The sequence below is a fragment of the Talpa occidentalis genome, unplaced genomic scaffold (assembly GCF_014898055.3).
Source record: "Talpa occidentalis isolate TD23 unplaced genomic scaffold, MPIMG_talOcc4v2.1 talOcc4.4, whole genome shotgun sequence".
NCBI lineage: Eukaryota > Metazoa > Chordata > Mammalia > Eulipotyphla > Talpidae > Talpa > Talpa occidentalis.
The window spans coordinates 71,624,669-71,647,112 of NW_023604295.1; the positions used below are offsets into that span (position 1 = coordinate 71,624,669).

General features: G+C 34.3%; 1 protein-coding gene across 2 annotated transcripts in view; it reads left to right on the forward strand.

The window, feature by feature from the left end:
* Positions 1–22,444, forward strand: part of GBE1 (1,4-alpha-glucan branching enzyme 1) — a 255,028-nt gene that overhangs the window by 73,521 nt on the left and 159,063 nt on the right. For both annotated transcript variants that reach the window (XM_037525699.2, XM_054700702.1), the window contains exon 3: positions 2,435–2,550. In XM_037525699.2, the coding sequence (XP_037381596.1) occupies positions 2,435–2,550 (116 nt within the window). The remainder of the gene's footprint in view (positions 1–2,434; positions 2,551–22,444) is intronic.

The following is a 22,444-nucleotide window of genomic DNA, read 5'->3' on the forward strand; positions in this document are numbered from 1 at the left end:
TGGGAGGTAGGGAAATGTTCAGGACCTTTATTTAAATATTGTTTATTATCCCCACTCTGCCTCCAATATTAAGACTGAGGGTAAAGAGGCTTAGAGCTGATAGGGTAAAAAATAAAATGGTGTATAAAGGATGAAGTCATGGCATCAAACCAGCTTCCTGGTGATTTTATTATCTTTTACTTTCAGAAATAATGTGACAGTACTCCAGTTCATATAGCATCACAGGGCTGACTTAAAAAAATAGGGAAAACATAATAAGCATCTCTGTGTATACCACCTATATTGTAGATATTTTTCCAGCTTCGGTGTTCTTTTCCTCTATTCATTGGAAATCACCATAGAATTTGATGTTTAGATTTGATTCTCTCTTTTTAAAATATTTTTACTTTATACATATGTATCCATAACTGTTATATAATATTACTTTGCATATTTCTATAACTTGATTACAAACAGTAATTTTCTTCCTCTTGAAAATTAACTTTTATGTTTTGGCTATTTATATATAATTGATATATCCTCTAATCCATTCATTTAATACACTTGTTTCATCATATCACACTGTATTTACCCATTTTGTGACTGATTTTTAAATTTTGATAGCTGTCATTTTTTTTGCATTTGCAAACAATTTTTTTTTAATTCTCCTTTTTGGTTTTTTTTTAATCTATCTATCTATTTATTTATTTATACAAGCACTGGGTACAGTCAGAAGCACGGGACGGTGAGAGAATTCACCAGAGCCAGAGCAGGGAGCAGAGCAGGCAGAATGACCGAAGTACACTGCTGAGGGCGCAGTGGGCAGCAGGAGAGGTCTGTGCGCCATGTGGGACCCTCGTCCAGAGGCCGGGGATCAAACCGGCGCTGCAGAGGCTGCGGGCAGCTTCGCAACCCAGCACTCAACCGCTGCACCACCGGGGAGGCCCTGCAAACAATTTTTTAATGAACATTTGTGGATGCTTTCTTCTGCATATTTTTGAGAATTTCTTTGTTACCTGCAAGTAGATTTGTTGGGCCCAGAAGTTAATATATCTTTAATTTTACTATACTATAACAAATTGCTTTACCAATTGATAGCCAAGTTAGCTACTCGATTTTTTCAAACTTTTAATTTTTGCTAACCTAAAGGGCATGAAAGGTATACCATTATTCCTTAATTATGAATAAGCTTGAGCACCATTATATAGGTTTTATTGGATATCTATTTGTCCTCTCCTGAATATCTTTGTCCATCATTTTTCTTTCTTTCTTTCTTTCTTTTTTTTTTTCCCTTTCACTTATAGATGTGCTTCATGCATTCTGGGTACTTTCTTTTTCTTGGTATAATCATTACAAATGTATTCTCCTAGTAAGTAGTTTCTCTTGTCATTCTGTCTATCCATCTGTTTACGAAAGTGAGTTTATAATTTTAGTAGCCAAATATCTTAGGCTTTTCCTTAAAGTTTTGCAGGGACTTTTTGTATCTTGTTTAATAAACAGTGTTTAAATCCAAGATTATAATATATTTCCTTACATTTTCTTCTAAGCATTTGACAGTTTTGCCTAATGTATTTAATTGCGAAGGACTATTGGTATGTTGATGATAGGTATGCTGTGATGACATACGTCTGAAGAAGTGTGATCCTGTATATCTGAGTCATATGATTACAACATTGTTGTGAATCAGTGTTACCACATTAAAAATTCAAAAAGAAAGAAACATTGATCTGTGTTCAAATGATTCCTGGGCATGTGGTTAGGTACAGATCCATTTCATTTATTTTTTCCATAAAGATATCAGTTGTCCCAGCACCACTTATTAAACAGCATGTCCTTTACTCACTGACTTTAATGCCTTTTCTCCTATATATTAAATTTCCATGTGTACATGGGTGTCTGTTTGTTCATTTTGGCTTTCTTCCAGAATCAGCAAGCTGCTTTTCTTTGCCCCCTGTAGTTTATAACTTCCACCTTTTTTTACTTGAGAAATCTTTTTAGATTTTTTTTCTCAGTTCTGTCACACACTTGTGAATTTGGGTAAATGTAATATGATTTTAATTATTTGTCATCATTTTTTCTATCATAACATGTCTCTTAACTAATCAACTGGAATGCATTTCTACTTTTCCGAACTATCTCTTTTTATCCATGGTTGTTTTTTAAAAAGGATTAATTTTCTTTTACATTCTTTTTATTGATAGAAGTATTAGAGTTGGATGTACAATTGAAAATGTTGTAATTTTTAATTTTTATGATACGAAAGACAAACTTTCAAATACTTTTTTAAACATATATTAAAAACCTGAATTTTCTTAGTGGCTAGGAAATATTTTGATTCAAATCTTAGGAATAGTATGATTCTATATAAATAGGTAGCATTTTTTTTTTTTTGCTTGAAAGTCATTAAACGTTAGTCCTTATCTTGCTATTATTAACTATATCATCTATTTTTTAGATGATTGGAATCCATTTTCATATCCTTATAAAAAGCTGGATTATGGGAAATGGGAGCTGATTATCCCACCAAAGCAGAATAAATCTCCATTAATACCACATGGATCCAAATTAAAGGTACTTTCTTTCCTTCTGTTTTTATATGAACCTATAATTTTTTTATCCTGTTTGCAAAGTATGATTCAGAATATTAAAATGTAAACTGATGCATGATAATTGTAGGAGAAACAGTCTAAAATGGGAAGGATACTTAGGAGAGGACTTGGGCAGATTGGAATCTCTTAGCCTTGTTGGGTTGGTGAGTTACTGAACTTGTCAGTTGTATTATTACATATATTAACTTTGGAAACTTTATATAAGAAGCATTTGATTAATTGTAAATGTTAAGCTCGGAAAACAGAATATTTGATAGAGAAAATCTTTCTAATCTGTACTTGAATGGAAATTTAATTCAAGTCAGCAAATGCAGAGAGAATATTTACCTGTAAAAATCTTGATAAAATTCATTCTGTGATGAGTAGCATGAATGAATGTGGGTGGTTGATTGTATGTATGTTGGAGACTTACTCATTTTGGAGACATGTTTTCTCTGGTTCTTGCCTTTTCTGATCGTTGTCATGGGGACTCTTATTCAGTTATTTTCCTATGGTAGGATTACCCGGATTCACTGGGGAACTGCCTATCACAAGCAGACAGAGCATCCTTCTCATGCCTTGTCCTTTGATTGACCTTCAGGACTCTCTTAAATCCTTAGGGGAGGTTTGAGGAATGAGTTATAGATTTAAGGCACTTAATTATATAAGAAGCTGTCTAAATTATCTAATGTTTACTTAATTTTAGCTCATGCTCCTATAATTATATAATATTTCCACCTCCCTGTGTCTCTATCCTTCCTTAGACATGGAATAGCATTCATAGTGTTTTTCATGATAAATCCTGTGACTGAATAATTATTTGTATTGGCATTTGTTATTTGTTTCTAAGACTTAAAGTATATTTAAAATCAAAATACATCATATGTTTTGCAGGTTTTTGTTTTCTTTTACAAATCATGAAATTATAACTGTATCTGAAAATTGCCGAAATAGTGCCACAAATAATATAGTTACCAGAGAAAATGTTGTCTGAAATAAAAAGACTTTTTAACATGGAATGGCAGCCAAGGTTCTTTTTAATCTGTATTGAAAAGGAGAAAAAGTAGCTACAGTATACAATAAGAAGGATTTAAATTTCATATGAATAATCCCCTTTTCAAATCAGTATAAGCTTTAGAAGAGCATAGGAGCATTTGCTATTTTGTTTGCTAATATTGTATATTCTTAATTCTTAGAACACTGCCTGGCACAGAGTAGGCACTCAAGAAATATTTATTGAATGTTAATGTGCTTTTAGGTCCAATCTTTGAAGGAATAAGCCAACTAGCTTGATTCCTTTCTGGATTTATAAGGTCTGATGTCTGGAAACCGAGGCAAGGCAACACTTTGATTGTTGAATTCACTATTATTATTTCATTATTGATTTAGATCTTTGACCTCTTTTAAAAGAAAACTAAATTTGCTATATTTAAAATTTTTTTCAGCCTCATTAAATCAGAAATTTCTGTGAGCTCTGATACCTTACCAACTTTATTTCATTAAATGGTGAATGAATTAACTTTGATTACTTTTCATATATACATGGGGAAAATAATTGATTGCTAGGAATGAATGCTTAGTGATATATATTGGAAATAATTGTGGGCATTTACTCACCCATCTGATTCCAAATCTTCTATAGTTTTTGCTGTGGTATGAATGTTTGTGCCCTTCCACCTCCCCTTTTTTGAGGCAGTCCTGATGTGATGGTATTAGTTGGTAGGGCTTTGGCAGGTGCTTAAGTCATAAGGGTGGAACTTCTAAATGTGTTTAGCATCCTTAGTAAAAGCCATTCCATGGTGATTTTACTAGTCCCTGACCCCATATAAAGCTATAACAAGAAGTCTGTAACCTAGAAGAGGACCCTCACCTAAGTATGCTGGCACTTCTGTCTCAGACTCCCCCATCTAGACCCATTAAGAATATATTTCTGTTGTTTGTTAGCATACAGTCTTGGTATTTTGTTACCACAAGTCTATTGGACTAGGGGAATTTCTCTACTGTGCTATGTACTATACTTTTAAAAAAAATTATCTGGATGATATGAAATCAATCAATAGTAAAAAAATGTGACTTTACATTTTTACTTGCCTTTAAAAGTCTGTTTAATAGCAAATTAAATATTTAACAAGTATCAAGACAACTATTGCATAATCTTTCTTCACTATTATTTTCTGAAAATTTCAATTGAAGATAATTACCTTGAAATTTAGGTCCAAAATATTATTTATAGTGCTTAGATGTTTCAAAAGTTGAGGAAATATTTAGATGCTATTATAATGTTAATATGGTGATATAATTAGTTTTTCACTTGTGGGAAATGGCATGTCAGATTTTCTTTGGGGGAAGGTTTAAATTCTATATGAAAAATCAACTGACTTGAGGTTTTTGGCCTTTCAATCTGAAGTTGTCCCTAGGTAGTCTATCATGGTAATTAAAAATCTTGTTTTAAATTGAACTTGAAAATTTATTTCAGTCCACAAGGAATTGACCTTTATAACTTCTTGAGGATTTTTCTCTTATGAATTATCTGATAACCATTAACATAAAAGAACTATTACCTATCATCAAAATAATAGCTTTGTTTTCTCAGCAAAACACCTGGCCTTTTTAGTCAAATGCTTTGGAAGAAGATACCTGACTGTTTATATGGTCATGTAAATGTCTTTTTTCAAATGTTATTAAGTGATTTCTGCTAAAAACAAAAAAAAAAATGATATTGTGAATTAAACATTCCAAACTGTAAAGATGTTCCTGAAATAATGAAACAGGTATTACTTACATCTTTAATACATTTTCTTTTGGATACAAACCCAAACTAATTAATGCAAAGGTAATTTTTTGTTCTCTTTTAAATTATATACCTTTTATGACACTATTGCATTTTATAAATTTCTCAGGTTGTTTCATAGAAATTTAACACAATTATCTGATGTATGTCAGGCGCTGTCCTTGATCTGTTGATGCACGCACTAAATTGTCATATGTGTGTGTGGGGTGTTTTAAAATAAAATATTACTGCAACAGACCATTAGTGAAGAATTTATTCATCCTATTATGGTAACAGGGGAAATAACAGAGGGATAGTACCATTCAAGCATGCCTGATAACACGTTTAGATGTTCACCAGAGAGACAGAGAGGTGCAAGGGTATTTTAACCTAAGAGTACTGCATGATTAAGAGTGTGCATATTGATTACAGTCCCAACAGGAACGAAATGATATACTCAAGACAGGGCAATGTTAATAGTTGTTTCCTTTTGCTCTAAAAGATTGTTTTCAAAGTGCAGCATGCAAGGAATTTACTCCAGAATGCAAAAGAGGGTCAGAACATGAGCGACACACACTGCCACCTTGAGAGAAGTACTGGGATCTTATGAGAGACACAGTTAGTTCATGGTAACCTTTCAGAGAAAAACCTGGAGAAACAATCAGATATGCTGATCTTTCACTCTTTTGCTGTCTCTGCCATCTTACTGGGGCTCTACATCACTCAAATCCAGTGAGAATCCAGAATCCTGGGGAATATATTGTCCATGTAAGGTAGCCTCCTAGAGCTGGGTGAGAAGAGGGCCTGTTCTAATTGCTAAAATGAAGCTCAGAGCTCAAGGTGAGGGAAAAGTCAAAGGTCTGGTGGGTTGGAGGCACCCTATGAAGAATTTGTTTTCTTCTGATTCCTTATTTTTCTCATTTATCATTCCATTTAATGCTGTTAAAAATTATTAAAGAAGACAAATTAGGTAATATAAAACAAACTATCTTACACCTAATGAAGACACTTTATACAATTAGAGATTACATTCGTATTTACTTTAATCTTTGCGGCACAACTGTTAAGACAAGGTATTTTCTTTTCATCAATGAGTACACTGAGATTTAGAGGGGCTAGGTAGATGTTCAGACCTGGACTTCAGTTCAGGCTTGAGTGATGGCAGAGTTTATGATCTTAACCATTACACTATTCTTGTGGTCAGGTTAAGGGTTCACAGAGAAAACAGGGAAAGGGTGATATAGAGAAGGTAAAACTTGCGCCTTGTCCCTGTTTTAACAGATCATTTTATACCTTATTTGTTTCAGTTTTTGTTTTTGTTTTTGTTTTTTGGTATGGAGAATATTATACTCACTTTTCAGGGTGCTGTGAAACAGTATTGAAGTGATCTTTTCTGAGAATAGGAAGGATATAAATAATTTGTGGAAAGATTGAGCTTTAAAGTGTAAGAGATCCTTGGACCTCCCTGGTGGTGCAGGCGGTTGAGCGCTGCACTGTGAAGCTGTCTGCAGCCTCTACAGCATGGGTTCGATCCTGGCCAGCCAGTGAGATTTGCACATGGCGAAGCAGACCTCTCCTGTCTCTCCCACTGCTCCCCTCAGCAGTGTATTTCTTCAATCTGCCTGTTCTGTTCCCTGCTCTGTCTCCGGTGAATCTTCTCACCCTCCTGCGCATCTAGCCTGTACCCCAGCTCTTGTATAAAAATAAAATAAATCATTAAAAAAAAAAAGTGTAAGAGATCCTTAAGAGGACTAATTTTTGAGAGCTGGAATAAGATTGCTAAGCAGAAGGATGCCAGTGAGAAGTCCCTGACTAGGGTATATATAGCATGTGGAACAATAGTTACCTAAATATTTGCTTAAAAGGTTAATCTGAAAATCACTTTATCCTTTATTTCTGAAATATTTTCTTATGTTATTTCTTTATCATTTTCTTCTCTCCATATTTTATGATCACACTTTCAGAAATTTCTTATACTTGACATCTAGATCTTCTAGATTTTATTACCATTTTTCTCAAGTTGGCCATCATTTTAACAGGGCTTGAATCTCATGAACTTCATTTTGGATAGTCAGAAAATAAGTGGGCCTTTATATGGGTGGTAATAAGTAAGGGTTTTTAACTGGGATCATTTATTTTTGTTCCAGAGATGAATTTCCAGTGTCCTACAAGGGGGAGGTGGAAGGGATATGAAATGAAGGACTTTTTTACTTGGGTATCGGTGTCCTCATATAAGGGCTGGGAAAGTGGATGAGGATCCCACCTTTTAATTCCCCTAGTTTGAAACATTTTCTTTACCTTTTTCATCTGATGTGCTTACTGTCTCCGGGCCTGGAGCCTTCCAGTTCATTGATTTTTCAGAGAATGAAGCTCTGCTCTTGGGTTGGAGATCTGGGAGGTGGCATTTAAGGGATACATATTTATCTGTAAGGGTCAGGGAAAGGGCTTAGATCCAGAACCTACAGCCCTCTGTTTAAAGCTATATTTTACCTCTTCCATAGCCATAGTCACCTCTACATGCTGAGTTTCCTAGGAGTTCTAGAAAGCAAATTGAGCAGCTCTTTTCAGATTCTTTCTCTGCAATATCAGAGTGTAATTTTCACCTGTCTGTTTAGCCCCTTTCAACTGTTTTCTATTTTCCAAAACTTTGTTGAAATTTCTGATCTCTTGCCTCCTTTCTATCCTCTGTTATTATATTTAGCATTATTTTGCTGTTATTTATTTGAGCAGGATTTTGGTAGTTTTGTCATTTTTAATTCATTCATCTAAATACTTCTTTAAAGGAAATAAGTACATCTACTGAATAGAAGAATACTTTAAAATTCTGGGGCCTCCATTGGGTCATTATAGTCTTGTAGTATGCCGTGATTATAAGATTTTGTTCAAACTGATTATTTCTTGCTTGTGATGTCTTTACATATTATTATATGTGATAAAGATTTTCTTCTCTGTGAACCACAGAAAATTCTTTACTCACTTCATTTGTTACCTGGTTCAACTTAATCAACCTTTAAGACCCTGAAACATTTAATTTGTGGGAGAAAGCATTGTTAGAAATTAGATGCACTTTCCCTTACCACAGAGATTATAATTCTTTGTGTTTGCAAAATACAATATGAATGTTAATGAACCTAAATAACATATTAGGAAGTGGTCTTCCTCTGTAGCTGAGAATGAAGGTTTGTTAATTGATTCATTTTTCTTTCTTTTCTGAAGCTATCCAGAATGTTGATAGGAAACACACACACACACAAAATGAATAAATTCCCAAAGTGGTTTATTTGCCAGCTTATGGTGTAGCCTAGAGAGTAGGTGAAATAGCGAATGGGAGTATTTCCTCCTATTTTGACCTATCCCACATTAATTTCTTTATTGAATTAGCTTTTTCTTAATGTCTTTGTTAACACATTTATTTTATGTTTTATGTACATGAAGCATTGCACTATCCTCCCCAGATATATGTGAAGAAATAAAATATATAAAAGATAAAATGGCTGCACTTTGAATTTTTTATTTACTTAAAAAAAAATCTCCCAGTAAACAAATGAGTTGCTTGAGCAGTCTGTGGTTGGTATGGGAGTAGAAAAAGAAACTTACATTTTTTCAGAAATCTGTAACAAAAAAGCAGGAATAAATGGAATACATGTGTGTTTCTGTTCTTATTAGGGAGTGAATTAGTGCTCTTTAGTTTTGGGTAAATATAAATGGAACCAAGAAGGAACCTAAGAGAGAAGATGTGAGAGAGGAAAGGATTAGAGATAGATTTTGGGGGAATTGGTAAGATAGAGAAGAATAAAAATCTTAGGTAAAATAGTTGGGGAATAATTATGGGAAGAGGCACATTATCTTCTTGAAGATGTAGATTTAAATAAATAGGTTGCCAAGGTTCATTAAGAAATAAAATAGTATAAAGTCAAGCAAGATTGAACAGGAATTAACATATCATCTGTTGAAGACTAGTCAGTTTGACTTTATATTGGCTAATAAATAAATAGGTCAGGTGTATAAGGAGACTGAATGAATTAGGGAGTCTAATTTAGTAAATTGTACTCTGAAAGCATGTGGTGTAACACAGTTGCTACATTTTGACAGAGGTTATTTTAACCTTTTTCTTAAATCCTATATTTCTTACTTTACAAAATTGTTTTTTATTAATAACTGGTTTATTCTTTAACCCCTTTTTACTTGTTATTTAGGACTTTGACCCTTACATGTTATCTTTTTTTTTTCTCACAAATATTTTTATTCTTTTAGAGACTATGGCAGTGCTGAAGTAATTTTATTTTCAGTTAACAAAAGTTAGTCTACTGTTAATGGATTTTGAATACTCTCTTTTTCTTTCATGATGAAGATTTGTTTTCATGAATATTTGCTTTTTTTTTTTTAAAGTACTTTTTTTTTTTTTTAAGATTTATTTATTTATTTATACAAGCACTGGGTACAGTCAGAAGCGCAGGAAGGTGAGAGAATTCACCAGAGCCAGAGCGGAGAGCAGAGCAGGCAGAAGGACCGAAGTACACTGCTGAGGGGAGCAGCGGGCGGCAGGAGGGGTCTGCGCGCCATGTGGGACCCTCCTCCGGTGGCCGGGGAGCAGCCAGGAATCGAACCAGCGCTGCAGAGGCTGCGGGCAGCTTTGCAACCCAGCGCTCAACCGCTGCGCCACCAGGGAGGCCCGAATATTTGCTTTTTTTATACCCTTACTTCCTATTCATTGGTTTCTATTATTACATACTCTGATTTAATAATAAAAAATAAAATAAAATAATACAAATAATTGGAGATTACAATTTAAATTTGGCACTTATGAATAAACAGTGTAAATCTCATTCACTATTATGAATCATTTGAAGCACCTTGTCACATAAGTAGTTCATATAAATTCATAAACAAGTTCTACTGTGTCATGGCCTGTGGCAGAGACTTAATATTCTACAGTTTCTGAGTGATCACTTCTAGTTAAGCTGTATGTCAAGATACATTCTTTTGCTCTGTACAACCTGCCAACTCAAACTTGTCATCAATCATTGTTTTGCACCTTACTTCTTAACAGTTTCTTTTCTTATGGAACATTCTGTGGACATTCTGTCAGCAATGGCTTGAGATCTTATGTCATTCACAGTTAGTCTAGGATTAACATTTTAGCCTGGTACTGAATCATAGTATAGAATTATAGAAATTTAGATTCAAAGTTGTTTGCTCTCACTATGTTGAAAACATTTCCATAGATTTGTGTTATATTCAATGTTGCTGATTAAAATTTCTGACTATTTGATTCTTATCCCTTTGTATGTATTTTATGTTTTCTCCAGGTAGTCACTTGGATTTCCTCTTACCATTGATCTCGAAAATTCCACTACCATTAACCCTAGTGCAGGATTTCATATTTTTTTTAAATGATTTTAATAATTCACCTTTTTTTGCATTGGTCCATTTTTATATCCAGAGCTATCATTCTAAGATTTAAAATCTGCTTCATTATTCTGCTTTTAATCCTTTCTGATTATCCCTCCCCTACCTTGATATGTGTATAGCTAGGATTTTAAAACTGTCTGTTAAGAAGCTGACCTTGGGGGTGGGGGAAAAAAAAAAAAAGAAGCTGACCTTGTCAGTTTTCAAGTTCTTTAGCACTCACTAAAGCAGATCATTTTGTTGTTTTATATTTGGGATCCCGTGAATAATTATACCTAAATAACACTTTCACTTTTTAAAAAGAATTGAACAATACTAACCACTAGAATGAATTCCTCACTCCTTGACTTGCCATACAAAGCCCTCCATGTCCTGACTTTGGATTGGATTCCTCTCTTTCTTTCTTTGTCTTTTTCCTTGCCTTACTTCAGGTCTGCTATATCAAAGTACCACAGACTGGGTGCTTTGAAAACAACATAATTTTATTTCTCACAGTTTTTGAAGCTGTAAGTTGGAGATAAAGATGATAGTTCAGTATATTTCTCTCAGAGGCTCTCCTCTGAGTTTTAGACTGACAAATGCTCATTATATTTTCTTGTGGCAGAGAGCAAAGAGAGGAATCAACATCTCTCTTGACTCATAAGGTCAATGTTGTAATCATGAGGGTTTCAACCACATGACTGCATTAATCCTAATTATCTTCCAAAGGTGCTACCTCCTAATACTATCATATTGTGGGGGTAGAACATCAATCAATGGCTTTGGGTTCTAACAATCTGCTATGCTGTCCACACTGAATTACTGGTAATTTCTCAAATCTGTAAAGCACATCTCTCAGCAAATGCACAGATAGCATCCCTTTGATATAGAATGATTTCCCCACTTTAATCGTCTCAGAAACTCCCAGTATTTGTTGAATCATTTATTTTTGGTTTTTCATAATTCCAAGCTCTGTTTTCTACTTATCAACTATCCCTCTGTCTCCAGCTCCTGTGGAGCTTCCACCCTCACACTGATGATAATGCATTTTTACACTATGAACATTTTGAGAACAGGGTCAACAACTTGGTCACCTTTGTGTCCCTGGACCGAGGAATATCTGATTGATAGAAGCTACTCAGTAAATGCTAATTGATTCCATGGTTGAAATTGATAGGGGTGATCTGGTAACCACATTTACCACTGATGGAAATATTTTGGCTATGCACATTATATAGAAAGTAAAAGAAATTAATAAAGCCGTGTGACAGTAATTTCAAATTACATCCTTTGAGTTTAGGCATCTTATACCTATGTAATTTTTCTTTATAGGAGGAGTCCTATTGAGATCAGTGTAAAAAGAACCAAAAGACCAAATGAAAATCTATTGACCTGGAAATCACAACTTGTTTTAATGAGTCTTTAGCATTTTCTTTTTTACTTGTAATACAGGGATCATTGTGAATCTCTGTTTAGAGAACATGATATTCGAAAAAAGTTTGCCTTTACCCTAAAGATTCTAATGCTTATATTTATCTCATTTCCCCCTTTTCTCTTGCCAGCCTTTCTCTCCTTCTGCCCATTTTTTGTTGCAACAACTGATTTGTCTTTTTTAATTTTATTTTTGAATATTACCTTAAAAAATTCTAAGCTGTCTTTATTTATTTATTTATTTGGCAGAGGGAGTGGAGGGTAAAAATATAAAAAATAAATAAATCTGGAAATAAGTGCTTAAAATGATTTCAAGTCAAGATGCAAATTTGTTACCATAATTCATTAAATCACCTGTATGTAAATGAACATTCTTTTTCTTTATAGTTAAGGGCCAGATAGTTTGGAGACTACTCAATGGATTTGTTACAGGATGTGAGAAAGATCAGAATGTTTGTTCATTTGCAGAAGTACTATGAAGAGAGAAAACTCCTGTTAGTGGATAGCGTCACTCTTATCCCGCTTTAATTGAATGTTATTTCTCTCCAGGTGAAACACACATCATACGTGTTTTAGACATTTTACTCCTTGAAAATATTCTCTAACTTTGCATTCACTTTTGACACACTGATAGAGGAATGTGGGAGGTACTGCTACTATATCTATGTCTATTTTATTTCTGATACAACGGATTATTTGAAAGAAAAGTATATAGATCAAATCTTATTATAGCTTATTTTTATTTAATAAGCTGATTTCACTGCATTGGAGTTTTGCAATGCTCAAGATGAGGAGGAGCCTGGATTATGTAATTTGTTTTCCCTTTTATTTTCAGCTAAATTCCTGCAGAGAGTAGGAGGTTGTCGGTGAGATATCAATGGCAGTATAGGGATTGCTTTCTGAAGTCATTATGAATTAACAGCTAATGGGTAGCTTTCTTTGATAGCTCGTTTATAATTGAGTGCAGATAGATGAAAATCAAACACAAAGGGAACTCAATTTTATCATTAATTTTGACTTTGTTTAACGAATGATTTCTGGGCACCACAGCAGCCTTCCTAATTTGTCTGTGTATGATGAAGAAACTAATCATACACAGCTCAGAGAACAAATAACATACATTTTCCCAAAAAGGTCACCTTCAGAGATAAGCACACGGAACAAAAAGTTCCACAAACCTGTTGATTTCTTCCTTTTCCTGTAGCCATTTAAAATGAACTTTTTAAGGAAGTAGAGGAAATAAGCTTGTGCTTACCTTATTTTTAATTTTTAATCAGCTGTAAGTGATGCATCCTCATTTGTGTGTATACTATAGAAATATATTGTATTAAAACTTAAGAGTTTATTCATTATCACTTAGAGCATGGTGTTCTTGTTTACAATAAAAGATTGATGCATGTAGCTGATTTTATTAATATACATTCAAAGATATAGCTAGTGTTATTAATAATATTCCATCATTATGACATTCTTTAGATCATTGTAAACTCCAATATTAAATTAACAAAGTGACACTAAAATCCTAAAGCAATTTGGAATGTATTAGGTGTTATTATGTGAGATTTAAAATTTTGTCACTTTTCGAAGGTTGTCCAAATTATCATAAGATGTCAGTCTCACTTTCAATCCTATTTTTAGTTTGACAACAATTTCTGCATAAAGTAAGGTTAGGATTTTAATGAAAACACTGCATGTATATATAGCAATGTGGGATGTAAATACGCACTAGCAGAATCGGCAACTGACAGCAGTCAGGCTATAATCTGGTTTTCTTGAATAGTAAAATTGAGTATGTAAACCCACTATTTCTGTAACAAGATTTTCATAGGACAACTGGATGGAGATATAACAGAGATACTTAAAATTCTAAATTAGCAGTCCAAAAGAGTTATTTCTCTTTCCTTCTTAATAAATCTAAATAGATACTGACTCTAATCATTTATTTTCTGTATTGATTGTGAGCATTTTTAATAAAGATTTAATACTTCACCTTTTTGTGTAATTCTGTAAGAACATCAGATAAGGAAAGGATGTGAGTCAGAATGTATTGATAAAGTTATAATAATCAATGAAATAAATGTTTTTATATTTTACACGATATGAAGAAAACCTTAAAATCAGTAAAATCTTAAATCAGTAAAATCAGTAAAGTGATTAAAATCTTAAAATCAGTAAAGTGATTAAACATTTTTTTTTAAGATTTATTTATTTATTTATATAAGCACTGGGTACAGTCAGAAGCGTGGGAGGGTGAGAGAATTCACCAGAGCCAGAGCAGGGAGTAGAGCAGGCAGAAGGACCGAAGTACACTGCTGAGGGGAGCAGCGGGCGGCAGGAGAGGTCTGCGCGCCATGCCTGACCCTCCTCCGGTGGCCGTGGAGCAGTCAGAGATCAAACCTGCACTGCAGAGGCTGCGGGAAGCTTCGCAACCCTGAGCTCAACCGCTGCGCCACCGGGGAGGCCCTGATTAAACATTTTTAAGGCAATTATTAGTAAACTAAATCATAATAAAATAAGAATTATATTCTCAAAATTTATCTCTTCTAAAAGATTTTGAGGTACAGTCATAAAATATGGGGAAGACAAAAGGGCCTAAAAGCTTAATTATATCCTTTTGCAAATGTTAAAAATAATAAGCTATTTTGGTGATTTTAGTGTTCTTCTAAAGAGACCTTTCACCACACTGGCCTCCTGATTCCTTTACTTCCTCTGCTTCAGTGATCTTCCTCTCTTTCCTATCAATCACCCACAAAGTTGGATGGCTCTTAGCTACCCGCTACTGTGATCAGATGTAGACATTGTCTTTCTTCATGAACACTCCATTCCCCACAGTCACACATACACATGCATGTCCACAGAAACCTGTTTAACTATATATTAAAACATTGGTTCTCAAACATTTAGTGTGTATCAGAATCACCTTGTAAACTTACTAAAAAATACAAACAACTCTGGATTTCTGATTTTGTAGATCTGGGGTGGGCCTGAGCATTTGCATTTTTATGAGCTTGCAGGTGATGCCCATACTGCTGGTGTAGGGACCTCACTTTCAGTCCTGCTGTTTCGTAGTGCATACTGTTAATGGATGATTAATGATGCTTAAAAAACAATCCTATCCTCAAATTTTCTTGCTCTTTTTTTTTTCCTTTTTGTAAAGGTTCTCAAAGACCTTACAAAAAATTATGGCTTTATTTTAATTAGTTATATACAACTGTTTCAGTTGTAATAAGGAATATTATAGGCCCAAGTGTAATAAAGGTATATTTGAGCAAGATTTTTAAACTTAGGTTGGGAAAGTATGCAATACTTTTTTTTTTTTTTTGCTTGATTTTTTCCTCTTATTAGTCAGAGTATGCTGGGGTACTTTCCCATATGATGTAACACTAGCCAGTAAAACATGTAACATCAAAGTTGTAGAGCCTCTTGAAATCATGTAGTTTTTCCTCAGCCCTTTTCCTCAATATAAGATTAGGACATATGAGTCCATACTGTGCCTAAACTAGGATTACCTGCAAGAATTTCTTAAAGGCAAAGAAAGCCTCAGAGAAGTTGCAATGTCCTGAGTTCAGTGTTTACTGGCTTGAAGTTCATCTACCATCTTGATAGCTAAGTGTCATGGCAAATTACTATAGTGAATTGGATAAAAAGACTTTGGCTTTGAGCAAGTTGCATATTTGAAGCTTTTGGCTATTTCTCAGATTGTGTTTGCAAAAATCTAATGAATAGGTTTCAAAAATTTTCAGTAACTAGTATTTAAGTAAATTTCAATGTTTGATTTTTCATATTCATAGTAAATAAGAAACATGATTGTTATTCTGTCAAGGTACATATTTTATTAGTTAAATTTTTATTCTTTTATAAATCATCTGATAGAACAAATCATCTCCTTTGAGTTTATTGCCCAATAATATTATCCAGTACTGTACCATATCTCACCTGAGTATCTAATATATATTTGATATCATGTGACATTATTTCTGTTCACTTGCCTATTAGATGACTTTGACATTATGTCAGTGACAATACTACCATATTTTAAAGGTTATGTATTTCCATGTTTTCTTGAGTAGTTGTCATGCATACAGGTGTGAACTCCTGTGTTCATTTACCATTTCCAGTAATGGAAATGACCTAATGGTGTGACCTTTGGCATATCACTCCGTTATTTCAGTTACTTCCTTTTTTTTTAAATTAACTTTTTTTAAAGATTTATTTATTTATTTATACAAGCACTGGGTACAGTCAGAAGTGCGGGAGGGTGAGAGAATTCACCAGAACTAGAGCAGGGAGCAGAATAGACAGACTGACGAAATATACTGCTGAGGGGAGCAGCTGTCGCGCGGCAGGAGAGGTCTGTGCACCATGTGGGACCCTTGCCGGTGGCCGGGGATTGAACCGGCACTGCAGAGACTGCAGGCAGCTTTGCAGCCTAGTGCTCAACAACTGCGCCACCAGGGAGGCCCAGTTGTTTCCTTTAATGTAGGAATAATAAAGTACATGCCTTATAGAAGTGAGGAGAGCATAAGTATTTACAACAATGTCTGATACTTAAAAAGTCTATAATCTAAAACTTTTTTTTTTTTATCATGCACATGTTCAAAACCTGTGTGTTCTTCAATAGTTAAAATTTGTACACTTTGGGCAGACATTCCAAATATTTTATGAATTTGTGTAATAGGGCAGTGCACAATGATTGTAAGTCAGCATTATCTCCCTGCCTAAAAGAGCTCACTGTCCTGAAATTTCACTGGTGTATTCATTGGCCCACTTGTAACGATGAGTAAAAATTCACATGTTTTGTATGAAAACTACCCTTTGCACAGCAGTTATTCATGCAAATAATTTTTTTGTGCTCTTCAGAATTCATTTTCATAATTCAAAGTTTACATTGTGGAACTATGTTTATACTGGAGAAAGTTTACATTTTGGAACTATGTATAAAATTCCAGTATAGCCTTTAAAGAAATGTTAATGAATTGTTATGGGAGAGATCAAGGAGACTATGAGACCAAAATGAAACTACCACAGTGAAGATGGGTAGAGAATCCTTAATGAAGAAGGGAGCTAAAGGAAATGAGAAAAACTGGTTGTTTTGAGACCAATCAAATACAAGGACTGGATGTGAATAATCAATTAGATCTAATCAATGTGAAAAAGCATATCATAGGAGATATATTAAACTGTGAGCACTGGAATATGCTCAGATACTGTTCTCATACTACACAATGTTCTTGTCCATCCAATAACCATGTGAGTCTTTTATATTACAATGAACACAATATTTACTCTCTATTCAGTGACCTCTAATAAGTCACAACAACAAAATTGGCTGTTCCTGCTTATAATTCCCGAGATGTGTCAACTATTCAACTTACCCTCTCACAGACAAATAAATTGCATTTTATATAAATGCTTAGACACACTCTACTGAAATTTGCCAAAATATAAATTAATTTATAATAATAAAATATAGATAAAACAAACTTCCTAGTCTTGTGGGTAAAGACAATGTATTCTTTAAGATTTTATCCTTATTAAAGAGTAGTGCACACACATAAATTATATACTGCCACGCAAATATTTACTTTCTTTGACTAAGTTCTTTGTATTGCTTATAAATAATTATTACTTGCTTTTGGAGGGCTTAAATTAGACTTAGTTTGAGGTATAATAATATTAATTAGAGAAAACTTTAAAAAACAAATATTTAAAAATAAGTCTTATTGTTATTCTTATTAGACAATTCTGCTTTTCTGGGCATAATTAGTTTGAAACAACATTTTTTCCCCCATAAACATGAATAGACCAATCAAAACCAAGGAAATTGAAATAGTAATCAAAGGTTCAAAGGTTCCTCCTTTCCTCTCAAACCGCTCTCCACCCAAAAAAAAAAAAAAAAAAAAAAGCTTGGGCTTGGGCCATGATGGTTCACTAACGAGTTCTACCAAACCATTAAAGATGAACTAATAATACCACTCCTCCTCAAACCCTTCCGAAATTATAGAAAGAGGGAATGCTTCCAAACTTATTCTATAAGACCAACAACACTATGATACCACACCTGACAAAAAGTCTGTAAAAAAGAGAATTACAAACGGGCCTCCCCGGTGGCTCAGCGGTTGAGTGCTGGGTTGCGAAGCTGTCCACAGCCTCCGCAGCACCGGTTCGATCCCCAGCTGCTCCCCGGCCACCAGAGGAGGGTCCCACATGGCACGCAGACCTCTCCTGCCGCCCGCTGCTCCCCTCAGCGGTGTACTTTGGTCCTTCTGCCTGCTCTGCTCCCCACTCTGGCTCTGGTGAATTCTCTCACCCTCCTGCGCTTCTGGCTGTACCCAGTGCTTGTATAAATAAATAAATAAATCTTAAAAAAAAAAAAAAAAGAGAATTACAAACCAATTTCCCTGATCAACAGAGTTGTAAAAATCCTCAGCAAAATCTTTCAAAACCATATATCAAACAGATCATACATCATGACCAAATGGGATTTTTTTTTAGGGATGCTGGGATGGCTCAGCATTTGAAAATCAATCAGTGTAATTCACCACATCAGCAAAAGGAAAGATAAAAATCATATGATTATATAAATAGATGCTGAGAAAGTGTTTGATAAGATTTAACATCGATTTATAATGATACACTCAAAAAACAAGGATGTTGGATGAACCTCTTCATAATAAAGGCCATATATGAAAAACCCACAGACAACATCATACCGAATGGTGAAAGACTGTAATCTTTTAAGATCTGATACAAGGCAAGGATGTCCACTTTTACCGCTACTATTCAACATAGTATTAGAGGTCCCAACTAGAACAGTTACATAAGAGAAAGATATAGGAGGAATCCAAATTTGGAAAGAAGTAAAACTGTCACTAAAGTGGACAACATAATGATATACATCAAAAACCCTAAAAACTACACTGGAGACTGATTGAAGTAACAAGGAGAGAAGAATAACAATAATAATAATAAGTAGAGTTACAAAATCAATTTACAGGGCATCCCCTGGTGGCGCCGGCAGTTGAGCGCTGCGCTGTGTAGCTGTCCACAGCCTCTGCAGCGCTGGTTCCATCCCGGCAGGTGAGGGTTCCACATGGCGTAGCAGACCTCTCCTGTCGTGCCCGCTGCCCCCCTCAGCAGTGTATTTCGTCAGTCTGCCTGTTCTGTACCCTGCTCTGTCTCTGGTGAATCCTTTCACCCTCCCGCACATCTAGCCTGTACCTTGGTTCTTGTATAAATAAATAAATCTTAAAAAAACACACACACACACACACACAAAATCAATTTACAAAAATTGGTTCTATTTGTGTATGCAAGCAAATAATTAAAGGATAAAGAAATCAAGGAAACAATCTCATTCACAATTGCAACAAAATTATTAAATACCTAGGATTAAACGTAACAAAGGAAGTGAAGGGATTATACAGTGAAAACTATAATGAATTATTAAAGGAGACAGAAGAAGACACAAAGTGGAAAGATATTGCCTGCTCATGAAGTGGAAGAATTTACATCGCTAAAATCCTTCTCACATTAATATATAGATTCGTGAGGATCCAGTGACATTCTTTAAAAAAATAAGACAAATATTACTGAAAATCAGATGGAGCTACAAAACACCCAAATAGCATTAGCAATCCTGACAAAATGAGAAAGAATGGCAGTATTATGCTCCTAGACTTCAAACTATACTACAAAGAAAGCAGCAATAATCAAGATAGTATGGTGCTGGAATAAGAACAGGTACCTAGACCAATGGAATAGATTTAGGATTTCAGAAATAATCCTTCATATCTATGGACAGTTGCCTAACAACAAAGGAGTCAGGTGTATACATTAGAGAAAGGAGAGTCTCTTTAATAAATGGTGCTGGGAAAACTGGTCAGTCCCATGCAAAAGAATGAAACAAGATCACCATCTCATACCTTATAAAAAAACAAAACAAAACTGGAAAACCTCAAAGTGGATTGCAGTCTTTGATACAAGTTCCAAAACCATAAAGTGTATAGGAGAAAACAGGCAAAACATTCCACTGTGTCAGTTTCAGTGCTGACTTTTGCATTCTTCTCTGGCAGCAAGAGAAACAAAAGTAAATATAAATCAATGGGACTACATTGACATTGTGATCCTTGTGAGAAGACTATGTTCTAATAAGACAGTAGATCTCTAAATAAGAAAATAGTAATATTCTAAAGAGATTGTAGCTTTGTATCACCATCACAGAGAAAGAGGACTCAGTGGTTTGAAATAGTTGCTAATGATTTTTATGGGTGGCAGGTTTACAACAACTGGCCTTGTAGATATAATGTGAGCAAGAAATCAGATATGTTGGGTTATTATTTATCCATTAGTAACTAGCTATTTGATTTTTTTTCTTGGTCCCTCTGTTTATTTGCTCAGTATATTTATCATTTATATGGTATGCCTAATGACTTTGTGAAAATACCTTAAAAGCTGAAAATGAACTAACAATGTGTCATTATTTTAATATTGTTTGTTGCATAAGGACTTGGCATTTAACTAACCAAAGTGCAAACAAAAGTCACTTTGTTCACCTAACAAATAATATCTTGATCATTCTCAATTCTGAGGGAAATTCCAAGGGTTTGAGGACCTATAAATCAGGAGCTGTGAATGAACCAACAATGTGTGAGGAAAAAATATGTTTTGGTTGTCTAAATTAATCATGCATGTTTTTCTTATAAATCACAGTATTGCAGAAGGTAATGCTAGTCTACAAGTGAAAGAATGAGCTTATTTTCTCATAAGAAATGTCACTGGTACACTTGAAACTCATCAGATGTACCACATTTAATTTGATCCAAGGACCTCCCCTGGTGGCACAGCTGTAGAGCACTGGGCTGTGGAAGCTGCCCGCAGCCTCTGCAGCACCGGTTTGATCCCCAGCCACCAGTGAGGTTCCCACATGGCTCGCAGACCTCTCCTGCTGCCCGCTGCTCCCCTCAGCAGTGTACTTCATCAGTCTGCCTGTTCTGTTCCCCACTCTGGCTCTGGTGAATTCTCTTACCCTCCGTGCTTCTGATTGTACCCAGTGCTTCTATAAATAAATAAATCTTTATTAAAAAAATAATTTGACCCTAAACTCCTCAATGTGGTGTTTCCATTTTCTTCATTAATTAATTATTGCTGTTACTTCATATTTTCTCTTCAACTTAAATAATTTATTATTTGGAAATTTCTGTAACCCTCTCAAAACAGGTTTTGTTATTTTGCACATTTGTTTCTACTTCTAAATATCTGTACTACTCCATTCACATCCTAGAATGGCCTATTTTATATATTTCTACCTTTTCAAATTCACTTTCTTCTTCAAAATGGCTTAAAGATCCTCCCTTTTTGAAATAATATTGTGATTAAACATTTATTTCCCATAATCACTGAAATTACATGTTGCTTTTATTATTTTATTGTTATCCTGTTCATTCTTTGTTTATCTATGTGTATTTTGTTTTCATTTTGTAATTAACATTTAGAGTTTGCAAACAAAATGGAAGCCTAGAGGTCATCTTTGTTTACTTTTATATTTATTTAAGAAAACTTGAGTTTCAGGGAAATTTCAACTTGCCTATGATCATGTATCTCTCTATGGTATTCATTTCTGAGCCTACAAAATTCTGCCTAATACTTGTCCCAAAATATATTATCTATGCTTAGTTAAGGTATAAATAGGAAAATATCAGCAGAGGTGTTTTATTTGTAATATATTTCATTACTTACAGATAGACTTCCATGAGTTCTGTTTTCCTTTTATGAGTTTAAGTTGATAGAACATTTTACTTTGAATTGTTAAAATATTACTTTGAGTGTTCAGTATATTAAAGGTACTATTTTAAGCACTTTATTCACTTACTAGCTTCTTCTGTTTTAATCCTTGCTTAACAGTACTGTGAGGCATAGATATTATAATTATTTTTAGTTTTAGCAAAAGAAAGTAGATGTTGGCTTGATTAAGTATCTTGTGTGATATCCTAAGTGGCTGAAACAATAATCAAGCTGAGATGTTTATCTCCTATTATAGTGACTGCAATAGACTGACTTCATGTTGAAGTTGGGAAAACTGTAGTAATAAACTAGTTCAAACTGTATTTTAAATGTGTGGGAACTTGATGATTTAGCCACGTGCTGATTAAGAGAAACAAACCATCTGTATCTATGTAACTGTAATTGTATAGAAAATGGATAAAATAAATAAATATGGTAAATAGCATCCATTATAAATAGGTGTCCTGTTTTCAACTGTTTTTTGCTTACTTGCATTTTAGAATTA